The sequence below is a fragment of the Ctenopharyngodon idella genome, chromosome 13 (genome assembly GCF_019924925.1).
Source record: "Ctenopharyngodon idella isolate HZGC_01 chromosome 13, HZGC01, whole genome shotgun sequence".
NCBI lineage: Eukaryota > Metazoa > Chordata > Actinopteri > Cypriniformes > Xenocyprididae > Ctenopharyngodon > Ctenopharyngodon idella.
In genome coordinates this window covers 3,031,458-3,044,386 of record NC_067232.1, presented here as the reverse complement: position 1 = coordinate 3,044,386, position 12,929 = coordinate 3,031,458, and the positions used below count along the sequence as shown (strand labels likewise).

The 12,929-nt window shown below is 36.8% G+C and overlaps 1 protein-coding gene across 6 annotated transcripts in view; it reads left to right on the top strand.

Moving 5' to 3' along the window:
* klc1a (kinesin light chain 1a) overlaps positions 1-12,902 on the top strand; it is a 41,751-nt gene extending 28,849 nt beyond the window's left edge. For 3 of the 6 annotated variants that reach the window (XM_051916225.1, XM_051916223.1, XM_051916224.1), the window contains exons 15-17: positions 5,418-5,548; positions 8,217-8,280; positions 10,508-12,902. In XM_051916225.1, coding sequence (XP_051772185.1) covers positions 5,418-5,548; positions 8,217-8,280; positions 10,508-10,573 — 261 coding nt within the window. In that variant the 3' untranslated portion in view covers positions 10,574-12,902. Of the gene's footprint in view, positions 1-1,632; positions 3,821-5,417; positions 5,549-8,216; positions 8,281-10,507 lie in introns of those variants that run through there. The other 3 variants (XM_051916227.1, XM_051916226.1, XM_051916228.1) reach the window with 2 other exon arrangements.
* The last annotated feature ends 27 nt before the right edge of the window (positions 12,903-12,929 follow it).

The window sequence follows — 12,929 nt, the reverse complement described above, 5'->3', positions numbered from 1 at the left end:
GAACATATCTTGAGCTTGTGTTAACCACAGACATTATTTCAGGCATTTAACCAAAAACCCATTCAAAAAACCCATTGACTCCAAGACGATGGAACCATAAGTGCAAAAATGCTAACTCGTTTCTGGGTTGTTAAGGGGTCCTATCATGCTTCGTTTTTTTTTTTTTTTATAGATATTTTCAACTTTCTTTAGTGTGTAATGTTGCTTTTTGAGCATGAAAAATGTCTGCAAAGTTACAAAGCACAAAGTCACTTCAAAGGGAGTTATTCCTCCTTGAAATGCCTTAATTGTAGTCTTGAGTTTTCTTCTGTGAGCAAACGCGCCACAATATTCCTCATTTAAATAATTCCCACCCCAGGGCATAAAAAGGGACCGGGTTTGGTTGAGTTGCGTTAGTAGTGTGTTGTCAAAGAGACACTGTTTTTTTTTTTCTACCCCAGCTCAAGTCGTGCTTGCAAAGGTGGTTCGGGTTGATGAGCTTGTTCTAATTATCAGACTCTGGCTTGGGCTCGAAACTGACGCCATAATTAGTTTAGTTATATTAGTGTTTACAGCGCCTCAGGAAGCCTCCAGAGCTGATAATTGCCGGTTATGATGAGGGCCGTTACATTTCTGACAAGCTCTAAGAAGTAGGCCAATCACAACAAACTGAGTCCGGACCAATCAGAGCAGACAGTGGTTTTCAGAAGACGGGTTTTAAAGAAACCGAAACTAAAACAGCGTTCAAATAGAGGGTGAAAACAAGTGCTGCAACAATGTAAATTATAAGGTAAAAGGGAGTTTTTTGTTTTTTTTTTACTATTAAATGATGTAAACGTATTCTAGTAGACCCCATAAACAAAATTATGAACCTGTAAATGAGCATAACAGGACTCATTGCTGCAGAACTGCTGAATTTTGGATATTGCATGTCATATTTGCGAGAAGTATTCACTCATATTAAACTCTCCTCACCAAGATTCTATTCAAACTGTTACTTCACCATGACAGAAGCTGACCTGGAAGAATAAACTGACCATAGAAGAAAAAGTTTGCGCTAATGCTATAGTGCCCCTTGTGGCAACTCTGAGAATGCAGAGAGAAGAGTGTTCTGGTGTAACGGAGGCCAGCTAGTAAGAGCTGTGTGAGTAAACCTCACTCCCCTGGCCTCAAGAGGCACACTAGCGACCGATGCTAGAGGCTTCGGTCTTAGTGTCCTTGTTAGCGCTCTTGCCTTCCAAGCAGGAAATGCCAGTTCGAATCCGGCTCGGGGCGGTCTGAGTAGAACCGGACTGGTTACATGACCCGTGACCCAAATGGAAGTGAGGATTAGGGGGTGAGTGTAACGGAGATCAGCTAGTAAGAGCTGTGCGAACCGGAGGGGTTACACTGGCAAATTTCAGACCCCAATGGCATGAATTTGAGCATGTGTTCATTTGCTTGTGTACAGTATGTTTCAGGCCTTACTGCAATCTAACATTTTCTATATCTCTTGCTTTTTCATCTGTCTTTTTTCAGTGTCTGCACTTTCAATTTCAGTCTCCCTAATAATATAACATTGTCTCTGTTCCTCTTTCTCTATAACCTCTCTCCTCCTTGTGTACTTATTCTGCCTCCTCTTGCATTGCTCTTTCTTTCTCGTGTGGTTGGCAGGTATAACTCCAGATGCCTTGTTGTGGTTGTTGAACTTACCTTCTGCATGATGGATGCCCTCCTCACCCCCCTCTCCAGCTTTGATGTTTTTCGTCTCCTCTCTCCGAACGGCACCTTTCCTCCTCCTCCTCCTCCTGTGGGCATAAGTGGGCTAAAGCAGACCCGACCCAGGCCAAGTTCCTTGGCCTTTCCTTCTTGTCAAAGCTGAACTAAGTCTCTCTTCTATCCTGCAGCACTATAATAATCTGTCTGTCTGTAATATGCCCGTAAAGAGGTCTCTTCTTGTCTGTCAGTCTCTTTAACTGTTTGTCTGTTCATCTGGGATGTAAGCTATGCCACTATGTCTCTGTGTCTCTAACTGACTTCTCAGAGTCTCCTGCTGTATAAATCTCTTAGTAAACACACTGTTTTCCTGCTCAAATACTCCAGAGGGACTATCCTCCATTTTCCTTCCCATCTCTAACACTGACTGGAATTTTCGTCTCAGCTATATTTCGTCTCAGCTATAGTCTTAATATAGCTGCTTTGGTGTTTTTAAGCAATAGTTCACACAGGAATTGAGATTCTGTCATCATTTACTCACTCTCATGTCATTCCGAACCTATTTGCTGTTATGTTCTCCATAGTGACCATATCAGTCAAAAATAGTCAGTGACTTGCACTATATTGCAAATCTGTGTAAAAGAGCTGTGTAAAGAGAAAATACACATGCACATTTGGCACAAAATGAGATGATTCTTTAATGGAAAGCTGAGCTTAAACCTTAGTCGGAGTAGAAGTCATATTTAATTTGACAAATTAAAACAAACTCTACTCTGATTAATGTCTATGCTGTACATTTGACATACATCCTCCATAAAAACAATGTTCTGGGTTCAATAATAAGCTAAACCCGACAGCATTTCTGGCATAATGTTGATTACCGCAAAATAACTTCATCTTTTTCCTCAAATTTAAATTTTTAAAAAAGTAAAAATCATGCAGTAAATTGTCAAGCTTCCAAGTTTAATATAAATTCAGTTTGATTCAATATAATTGTGAAGAACTTTAAACATGTGGTCATACTTTTGAAACAATATTTATAGCTGAATTTATAAAAAATAACATTTTATTTGGCTATTATTTTGTCTTGTGGACTATATGGAAACATCTATTATGTGAAATAGCTAATTCAAGGCAGTGCTAAATAAAAAAGCAAATTGAAATCTTAAAGATCCTTTATATTTTCTTAAAATTATATAACAAAATAATATACAGTCAAACCGAAATTTATTTAGACACCTTGAACATTTCGTTCATTAATACAGTTTATTCACTATAGTTTAAAAAAAAAAATGGTAATAAAATATGACAAGATCTCAGAGTTAAACTGTGTCAGAAAAACTTAATCTTAATTATGTCAGATAACACTTAAGCAAAACAGGGTCAGGTCAAAGTGTCTGAATAATTTTTGGTTCCAAATTTTTAGCAATTTTACTGGTAGTCCACTGTATGAATAATTTTTGGGTATAATATGTCACAGTTTATTTAGCTATCCACTTACATAAATGAACTATAGTGTCCTGCACCCACTAGTAAAAATATATCAGAAATATCAAAAATGTCTGAATAATTTTTGGTTTGATTGTATTAAAACAAAACAAATAACCTGAGGTATGAGTCAGAATTATACATTGTGCTAATCACCATTATGCCAGAAATGCTGCAAATGCAGCTTCTCTTGTATCGACGCTAACATTGATTTAAGCTGCAGGTCCTGTTACACTTAATTCTCTCATTTCTCATTGGTTCCCCTCAATGTTTTGTAGTGCTGAGAGCCATTTGAACTTTGATCTGCTGTGTCTGAAAGTGAGCCCTGTAATGCTATCTCTCTCTCTCACACTTCCTGTACAGTGGATTAATGTGGCATGGTTGTGTTCTTCAGCATCTGTATAGTCCACTAAAACTTGCTTTCCACACACTTTTTCAAACCATTTCATATTGTTCATTATTGTGTGACATTGTACATAGTAGAACACTAGAGAAGGGAGATGGGTAGATGAGAAGAGAGGGATGAGATGGGACAAATAGAAGCATGTCTGTAGAATCTGATGCTCTTGTTTTCTTTCTTCTACTAACACGTTCTCTGGTGTGTTGCTGCATCTTGTGTCTTTCATAACTTCAAATAAAACTGACTTTGCTCACCACAGCCTCTGTCTGTGTTCTCCTTCTCTTTTGAAAGCATATGTGTGTTTTCCCAGTGAAATGTTTAAGCCTGATGTTGGTGTGGTTGTGAGCTGTAACTGCTTGTCTTTTTAATGGAGGTGGTTGTCATGATTTTTCTGGGTCAGTGTTGCATCTTCTTCAAACCTCTCCTTCCTCCCCCCTCCACCTCCATCAACCCCTCCAAAATCCTCATCGCTTTTCCAAGCCCCTGGATGAATAGCCAGGTTCAGGGGGTCAAAGGTGAGGGGTCGCAGCAGAAGAGACTGCAGCAGAGCAGGCTGTGGTAAAGATCGGAGGACGAAATGTATCGGGACCTACAGGGTTCATACTTTAATGGGAAGATTTCAAACCTGGGAACTTTAAGGAATTTTAAAATTTGGATTTTACATTTAGATTTCTATAGTGATCTTTCTAGAAATGCTCAGCTGTAAAATTAACTAGAAATTGTATAGAATTGTATAGTACAGTATAAGTCTGTATACAGTTAATTCTTTTAAAATAATTCTTTAACAATTTTTAATTATTATCTCGTAGTCATGAATAACTGGAAAATGTAACGGAGAGTCATTAAGAAATATTTTTTTGGAGTAGAGCATGAGAAAAGATTATTTATAAAGTATATTTTTTTCTTTCTTGAAAGATGAAAATAACAAATTGAACTGTGGTCATGTTTGAGCCATATTTAAGAGATTTAGAAAATAATGTTTTAGTTTAAAGGGCTAGCTCACCCAAAAATGAACAAATTTGCCATCATGTCCTTTCAAACCCGTAAGACTTTCATTCATCTTCAAAACACAAATGAAGATATTTTAAATGAAATCTGAGATAGACAGCTACAAAACTGACACTTTGTCTTTTCAAAAAGTTCATAAAGAGATCGTAAAACTAATCCATATGAATTGAGTGGTTTAGTCCAAATATTCTGAAGAGACTTGATCACTTTATATGATGAACATATTGAATTTTGGCTTTTATTTACATATAACCATTAATCAGCGAACATTAACAGAAGCTCAACCGAACCTGCTTGATGCGCGAGAACAAACCTCATTGGTTCTCGCACGTCAAGCAAACATGCTTGAGCTTCTGTTTACCACAACTGATGTGTGAGTTGATAAATGTTTATATGTGAATATAAGCCTTAATTCAATCTGTTCATCATATAAAGCAATCGTCTCTCTTCAGAAAATTTGGACTAAATTGCTCTTTTCACATGGATTAGTTTTACGATCTCTTTATGAACTTTTTGAAGCCTCAAAGTGGTAGTTGCGTGGACTGTCAATGGAGGGACAGAAAGCTCTCAGATTTCATTTTTCATGATTGCTTTTATATGTTCGTCATGTAACTATATGACTTAGAATGACATGAGGGTGAGTAATTTATGACAGAATTTTCTTTTTCGGGTGAATTATCCCTTTTAAACTAACATAACCATAACATTTCCAGATCCAGGTAAGTGATCATTGTGCTTGAGTGTGTTTGAGGATGAGCTTGTGACAAAGGACAGTGCCCTCTTTCACTAATGTGCAGTATGTGAATAAGTATGTGTGGTTTTAATGCTGCAGCCTTTCTGTTGGCAGGACGGCTCGGGCTCATTGAAGCGCAGCGGTTCCTTTAGTAAACTGCGGGCCTCTATCCGACGCAGCAGTGAGAAACTGGTCCGCAAGCTCAAAGGAGGAGGCTTACGAGAAAACGAACCCAAAAATCCTGGGTAACTATCACCACTTCCATCCCTATTTTCAGACCAAACCTCCCCTTTCCAACATCTCAAACCTTCCCATTTCGGACTGAACAATGGGTAGGCGAATATGACACCATCACCGTTAAACATTATACACTGGAATAGCAACTTGAATGACTATATGGTTTGAAAACTGGGAAAGGGGAATGCTCAATCATACTTTTGGGAAGACATTTTTAAAATTATTAAAATTGAGAACTCTGCAGTGAAGTAGATCTTGATGTGCAGGATTGAGCAGTTTAGGATCTCACAGGGACAGAATTACAATCAGTATTTCTGTCTGGAATGATGTCATTAGACATTCTAAAAAATAATTTAAATGTCATTGGAGTCATAGACTGTAAATATGGAGAGCATAAAGTGAATGTCCCAATCTGAATTACTCTAAACACTGGATGACACCAAAAAAAAAAAAAAGCTTTTCCTTTTAAAAGGGTTTATGGGACGGCTTTATAGAATGATCTCTTTAATGCGAGGAAGGCAGGTGGTTTACTACATGGAGATGGGATTTTGCACACTGTGATGACGTTATAATGAAGGAAAGTCCTCTGCTGGTATATGCAAAGTCTTTCTCTTTCACTACCCAGTTTTAAGTGGATGAAGGGATTTGCTTGCTTTATTAACTGGGCTGTATTTTTTTTTTTGCACATGTATAAACCTGCTTAACCCTGAATGACACATTGACATCTAACGTGACGGACAAATGACATTATGATGCAGTGTGTTCAGGACGGCTCACTGGGTTGCCTGTAGCATCTGATTTGCCAGATGTGACTAACTTTCTCTCCTTACCCTGTAAAATGCCATTTGTTTTTATTTATTCTTTGCATTTTAACTATATTTTCTGGTGTGTGTTATGATTACTTTGTTCATCTTTTATGCCGTTTTGCTCGGTGATTTTCTTGATGCCTTTTTGTGTCTGCTTGGATCTGTTTTTTATTTGAGGACTTTTATTACTTTGTGCTGTGTTGTACATTTGTTTAACTGAATAAACATTTCCATGCAAATTTGCTGTCTGCTGCATGCCTGTTTCCTCCATTTTCTGTCTTTTGGTTCCACTTGCGGTGTTATCCAATTTTTTTTTTTTAACCTCTTTTCTCATCTTTTACCTTCTGTCTACCAACTCCCTGGCAAACATCTTTTTACTGTCCCTGTACAATGGACCCTTTTCACAGACTGTGATGATGAACCCCAGAAACATGAAAAGGGTCTGTTGCAGCTCCTTTTTGGTGTCTGTTTAGTGTATATAATTTGTCCAATGTTTGTTAGAAAATCACCCTTTTCAGTCTTAAAAGAATAGTTTACCCAGAAATGAACATTTTGCCTTCATATACTCACCATCATGTCTTTCCAAACCTGAATGATTTTCTCCAAACGCCAACAAAAAATAAACATAAAGTAACTCTAAAAGTGGTCCAAAAGTATTCTAAATTCATACAACAGTTTTGTGTGAAAAACACTGAAATTGAGATCATTATTTACAAAGTAAAAATATCATATTCTGCCCTTCATATTCAAACTGGAGTGTAGTATTCAGTTACAATATATGCAAAAACCAATTGCGTGTTGGCATCAATGATGTCAAACTTGGTGTAATGCTTTTATTCACCATTTATAAATTTGAATGTGGAAAATAGAAATACAGGTTTGAAACAACATGAGGGAGAGTAAATACAGACCCCCATCAGAGGATTGGACTGAAATAACTCAGCAGTAATATTACATTTAAACTTTTTTTATTTTGTATGAGAATATTTATCTGTGAGTAATGAGAGAAGTGTCAAAAACAGGTGGCAGATGACTAACGTAACACACAGTGGCCACGTACACACTGTAAAGTTATAGGAGTGACATTTAAATACTGGAGTGAATTCCCAAAATTGTCGCTTTGTGTGTGTACGGAGAACGACTCGCTCCCGAAATGGCGATGATTGATGCGTGATAACCACAGCAACATTCTAGCATCTCTAAGTAATATTACAGCGACTGAAGAGATATTAACATAACAACTTTTTAGTTTTGTTTAAGTCTGTAAGGCTATTTTATGCAGCACCCTCTTTTAAGTGTTGCCATGTCCACTTATTATAAGTATTTTCGGGCTGCTTGTTTGGGTTTGGCGCATAGAGCGATCCAGTTTATGGCGTTTTTAAAGTGGACAGGTGCTGGTCATGATATTTCGGTCTTGTTCTCAATAATAAAGCATTTGGATTTATTTTTTTATTATTATGGGCTTGTTCTTGAATGAGTCAAAGCTTGTACCTTTATCCCTATGGGGCTTTTTTTTGCACCGCATATACAGAAGAGAGACACATCCATGATGCATGTTTAAATACATTATTAACTAGTTGTTCAGTTCGGTTCAATACCCACTGCATAGAATTTTTGTAAATGCAATCACTCCTGTAAATTAGAACAGGATTAAGCACTAAATGATTTATCTGCATTGTGTACATGGCCAGTATGTCATTGCATGTCTTTCCACTGTGGTGTTTTTATCTTAGTCCACATTATAAAGTAACATCATTGAGTGAAAGTTGCTTTTCCATGTTTTAACCCACACATTCCCATCCCTCCGTGACCCCTCACACCTGCCCTTTGACCTAACTGACGTGCTTGCATGTGGCTCTCTCGGATGCAGCATGAAGAGGGCCAGCTCTCTTGGAGTTCTCAACGAGCCGGATAAACCTGTGGGAGAACTCAAAGTAAGACAACATCTTTCTTTCCTGCTCTTTCTCTCTCCTGACAGCTTTCTCCTCAGTTTCCAACTCAGTCTGTTCTTGCTGTCTGTCTCCATCTTGTACATGTTTATCTTTCTGTCTCTCAATTCCTCCTGCTCTCTTTATTTTTTCTGGCCCATCTGTCTAGCACTTTACTGTCTTTCAGTCTCACACTGTTGGACTCTTTTGGGGGCGTCTATTATCAACACACCCACAGCTCTATCATTACCATATTAACTCACATTAATTAACTGTATGTGTGAGATCTCACAGCGGTCACAGACTAACACATCTGATTATGTTTGTTAAAATCCCCAGTAATAACTACTGATGGTCTTGTGTTATAAGCAAACACTTTGTTAGGAAAAAATCCTGAAGTTCAGCTAATACATTGATCAGTGTATTTATAATACCTAAAGAGATGCATATAGACACCTCAACAATAGTATTTCACATTATCTTTTTTTTTTTTTTTTTTTTTTTTCCCAGTTCTTTGGTGTGAATCTATAGAGTCTTTAAGGACACTATGAAATGAAATTTTTGTGAGTTTTAGTCCATGTAAGCTTTTCAGCTATCTATATGCTAACCAGTGTTGGGGTAATTAGAGTTATGTAATCAGATTACTTTTTTCAAGTAACTAGTAAAGTAACGCATTAGGCTACTTTTAAATTTACAACAAAATATCTTATTTTTTACTTTTTCAAATAAGTAACGCAAGTTACTTTGTTTTCCCATGTATTGACTGACAGCTAACCTGTCGCCATGTTAAGAGAAATGGAGAGTAAGTGCAGAGGCGTTGTGTGTAAACATGATGGTTATTATAGTTCTACACTAAATGTGAGCATTTACTCGTCTCACTTGCACAAAAACAGAGTCAGTATTCCTCAAAATGAATAAAAACTGTGAAATGCAATCTCAGAATATTGCACAAACCTGCAATAAAAAACAAACAAGCAAGCCCAGGCCATGTGAGAAAAAGCAACGCAAAAGTAATGTAACGCATTACTTTCAATAAATAGTAACTAAGTAACACAATTAGTTACTTTTTTAGGGAGTGACACAATATTGTAATGCATTACTTTTAAAAGTAACTTCCCCTAACACTGATGCTAACATACTCATACAAGTTTTATTACATTTTGTAAGACAAGTTGAAATGTACAGTCTGTCTTTTTTGGGAAAATGCATCAGAAACATAAATGTCTCATTTTGTTTTCATAGGAGTGTCTAGCTTTTTGATCAATCAAATGCTTAGAATGTGAATGCTCCTCCCTTAATACCCCCTGTCAACAACTAGCATTAGCAAGTAGCAGATCATTTTTCATAGTGTTGTTAACTCAACCTAAGGTGTGTCTGACATTGCAACCGATCTTACGGCAATTCGAACATATTTTACGAGGTGGCGAATTCGTACGACCTCATACGAATTCGGACGTTTTTTGCTAAATCGCACTTATTATATGAGTTGCCAAATTCCTATGAATTCGTACGAATGACCTACCCCTAACCCCGCCCCTAAACCTACACATCACTGGGGTTTAGACAAATCGTATGAATTCGTACGAGTGACGTCGTATGAATTAGCCACCTCATAAAATACGTACGAATTGGTCGTGAGACATTGCATACTGCCTGAGTAAGTACATTTGATGAGGAACAAGCTTTAGTATGGATGGTATGTAGTGTAAATTAAATCCAGACATAATACATTCGGAATGACATGGTTCTCTCATGACTGTAACTGATGAACTGTCCATGACTATATGATGTTTATTCATTTAAAATGACATTGAATTCAGCTATTTTTGTCCAGTGATTTTTAATTAAAAAAGGTTTGTTTGTTTGAACACTTTACAAGGTGGGTGTTTTGCAAAAATGAATTTACATAGACAGTGAAACATTTTTCAGCCAGACTGCAAGATGTTAAACTTCTTAGTTAAACCAGCTCTTTTTAACATGACTGTGGGCCTTTTTTGCCCCTAACACTGTGTCCTGGCAAAATATCAACTAATACAATTTTAATGTCTGAATTGATAATGGGATTAAATGGTATAAAATGTAAAATAGACTGCACAAAACAAAGCTACAGTATACAAGTAAGGTTTCAGTTTATAATATGACGTTTGTATATAACGTATCTTGACGGTGACCTTACATTTTGTTCACCTCCTTCAGGATCTCTTGAGCTCAGTTTACTGCATCTTTCTTACAGGAACGAAATTATCGTCTAAGGCAGATGCGGGACCTGAGTTCCAGTCACACTGACCTGGCGCATTGAAGGTCTGCTGTTTGATGTCCCAATGAAGAGAGGTACTAAGAGGTCTCATCATCTGGCTGACCTGAGCTGTTTAGACAGGACTACCTTTTCCGGAGGTTACTTTTGCTCTCGAGTCTCTGTATATGTATTTAATTTCTGGTAAGTTAGCTGTAGAAATGACAACTGATGTAAAAAAGCTAAACAAGAACCAAAGTGCACAACAAATTTGAGATTATTATGTTCTGCAAAAATCTGAAAATAGATATTTGGGCTCAGGTTGAGACTAGGCACTCTAATGGCATTTTTTGCTGCTTTCATTTGATTTATTTTTCTTTGTTTTATTTCAAGATGTACTTTTAAGCTTTTTTTGAAACCAACAATTATAGGACCGTTTTTATTAAGGATTATAATGACTTAAGTAATGGAGGTGTGCATATTTGTGTGTTTATAGTAGTTTTTGTCCCATTTTCCCTCTTTGTGACTTAATATTCTGCCATTGACAACTTCAATGTTGTTTATACCTTGAGTTACACCAGAGGACCATAATGCTTCTGTAAAGTACTGATACAATCAAACTTATTCCCTTGATAAAGTGAGAACTGCACCGTGTTAATGAAGGTCTATGTTTACATGAGTGATGGTTCAATGATGCACATTTTCTTACTGCTTTTGAGAAGTGGGAGGGACAGGCCTTATTTTTTATCTGGTTTAGAAATAGTTCAAAGAAAAAGATTTTAGATGGTTTAAGCTGACATGGTTACATAAGAACGTGGATTAAACCTCAGGACTGAACGAACAGATTCAGTATGCAAAGTAACACTGCACTTTGAATGATCTCCTAGGATAATGTTACACTTTTCAAGCCATTAATTGTTACAAAACTAAACTGAGTTGTTTACCTCGGTTTTATCGCTTGCATTTGGTAATTATTTCAATGTTTTGACTGGTTTTACTTCTTACGCCACCGTAATATTTGCTAATGAGGTCTGTAAACTGAATATTGCAAGTTTTCATGAACAATAACTACAGGAAGCCTTTGTCTTTCTCTAATTTGTGAGGTCTGTTATCTCACATGGAGTACTGCTACTCCAGATAAACATGCACTGGAATATGAATTCTGTCCCCTGATGTTTAACTACAGTACCTGTTTGAAAGCAAGTGTGCCTTGTTGTGAGTGCCTCAGGCAGGTTCTTACTAATGAATGTGGAAGTTATTGATTTTGTGTATGACGACAGAACAGTTTGAGCTCCTTAAGGTCAAATGTCAGTCAGGATTTTACAAGGTAAATAATTTTTAATACTGTGGTCAAATAAAAGCCCAATATATATCAGTGTATTGTGTCATGGATTTATGCTAATATAGTGCACTGCTCAACTGGCCTTCTTGACTTTGTTTCTACTTTTTTTGTTTTCTGTATCCATTTAACACTTTCCTAATAACCTTTCTATTGGTGTAATATATTATATTACTGCCTGATGCAGTAATGAATTCATCATATGTGTGTGTATCAGTGTTTTCTCTGTAAAATTCTCTGCATTGTGACAATGTGCAATAGGGTAGCTGCTGTGTTGGGTGAATTTGATCTCACACCCAATGTTTTACTGACAAAAGCTGGAATATCTGCTCGGCTTGTGTGTTTCAGTTGTCTTTGTACTCTAAATGAATAAATATATCACTTGCATTTTTATACATAGAGTATACACTTGTTTTACTTCACTAATTTGAGCTTTGCTACACACTTGTGGGACTAAATGTGCCCTTCACATGTTTGAATTTCATTTTCAGACTGTTTATGTGCGATTAAATCCGTGTTTTTTTGACTGTTGATCAGTTTGTGTTCTATTTGGCTGTTATTTTTATATTTTTGAGAACGGGGTTACTGATGTGGCACTCACTCCCTTAAGTTTTTAATGCTAAATCCATATGCAATTGCATAGTATTTGCAGTTTGTGACCCTAAAATGCAGGCTAGGACTCAAGAGGTTCCGATTAAATTTACCTATATACCATCAAAAATATTATTATAAAATTATAGAGACAAAACCTGTGTGTAGTAGCAGGGACTGTTGTTACCTGTATAACCCTGACATATTTATTTTTGTGGTTTTTGATGTTGCATTTCTACTGTCTGTCTCTGTCTTCTACAACTTGTGTTCATTGTTTTGTATTTTGTTGTATGTGTATGTTTGTGTGTATCCTGCATATCGCACTGGACTCATGTATCTTCCACTTTCTCAGGCTGCCGCTGTGCTGGCTAAACTGCATTTACTGCCGTGTTTGTGGTGATGTGTTGCTCTGAATATCATATGGTATAGTGTACATACTTGAATAAAGACAACAGAAGTACTCTACTACTCTAAGATTGTTTGGGTTTTAGT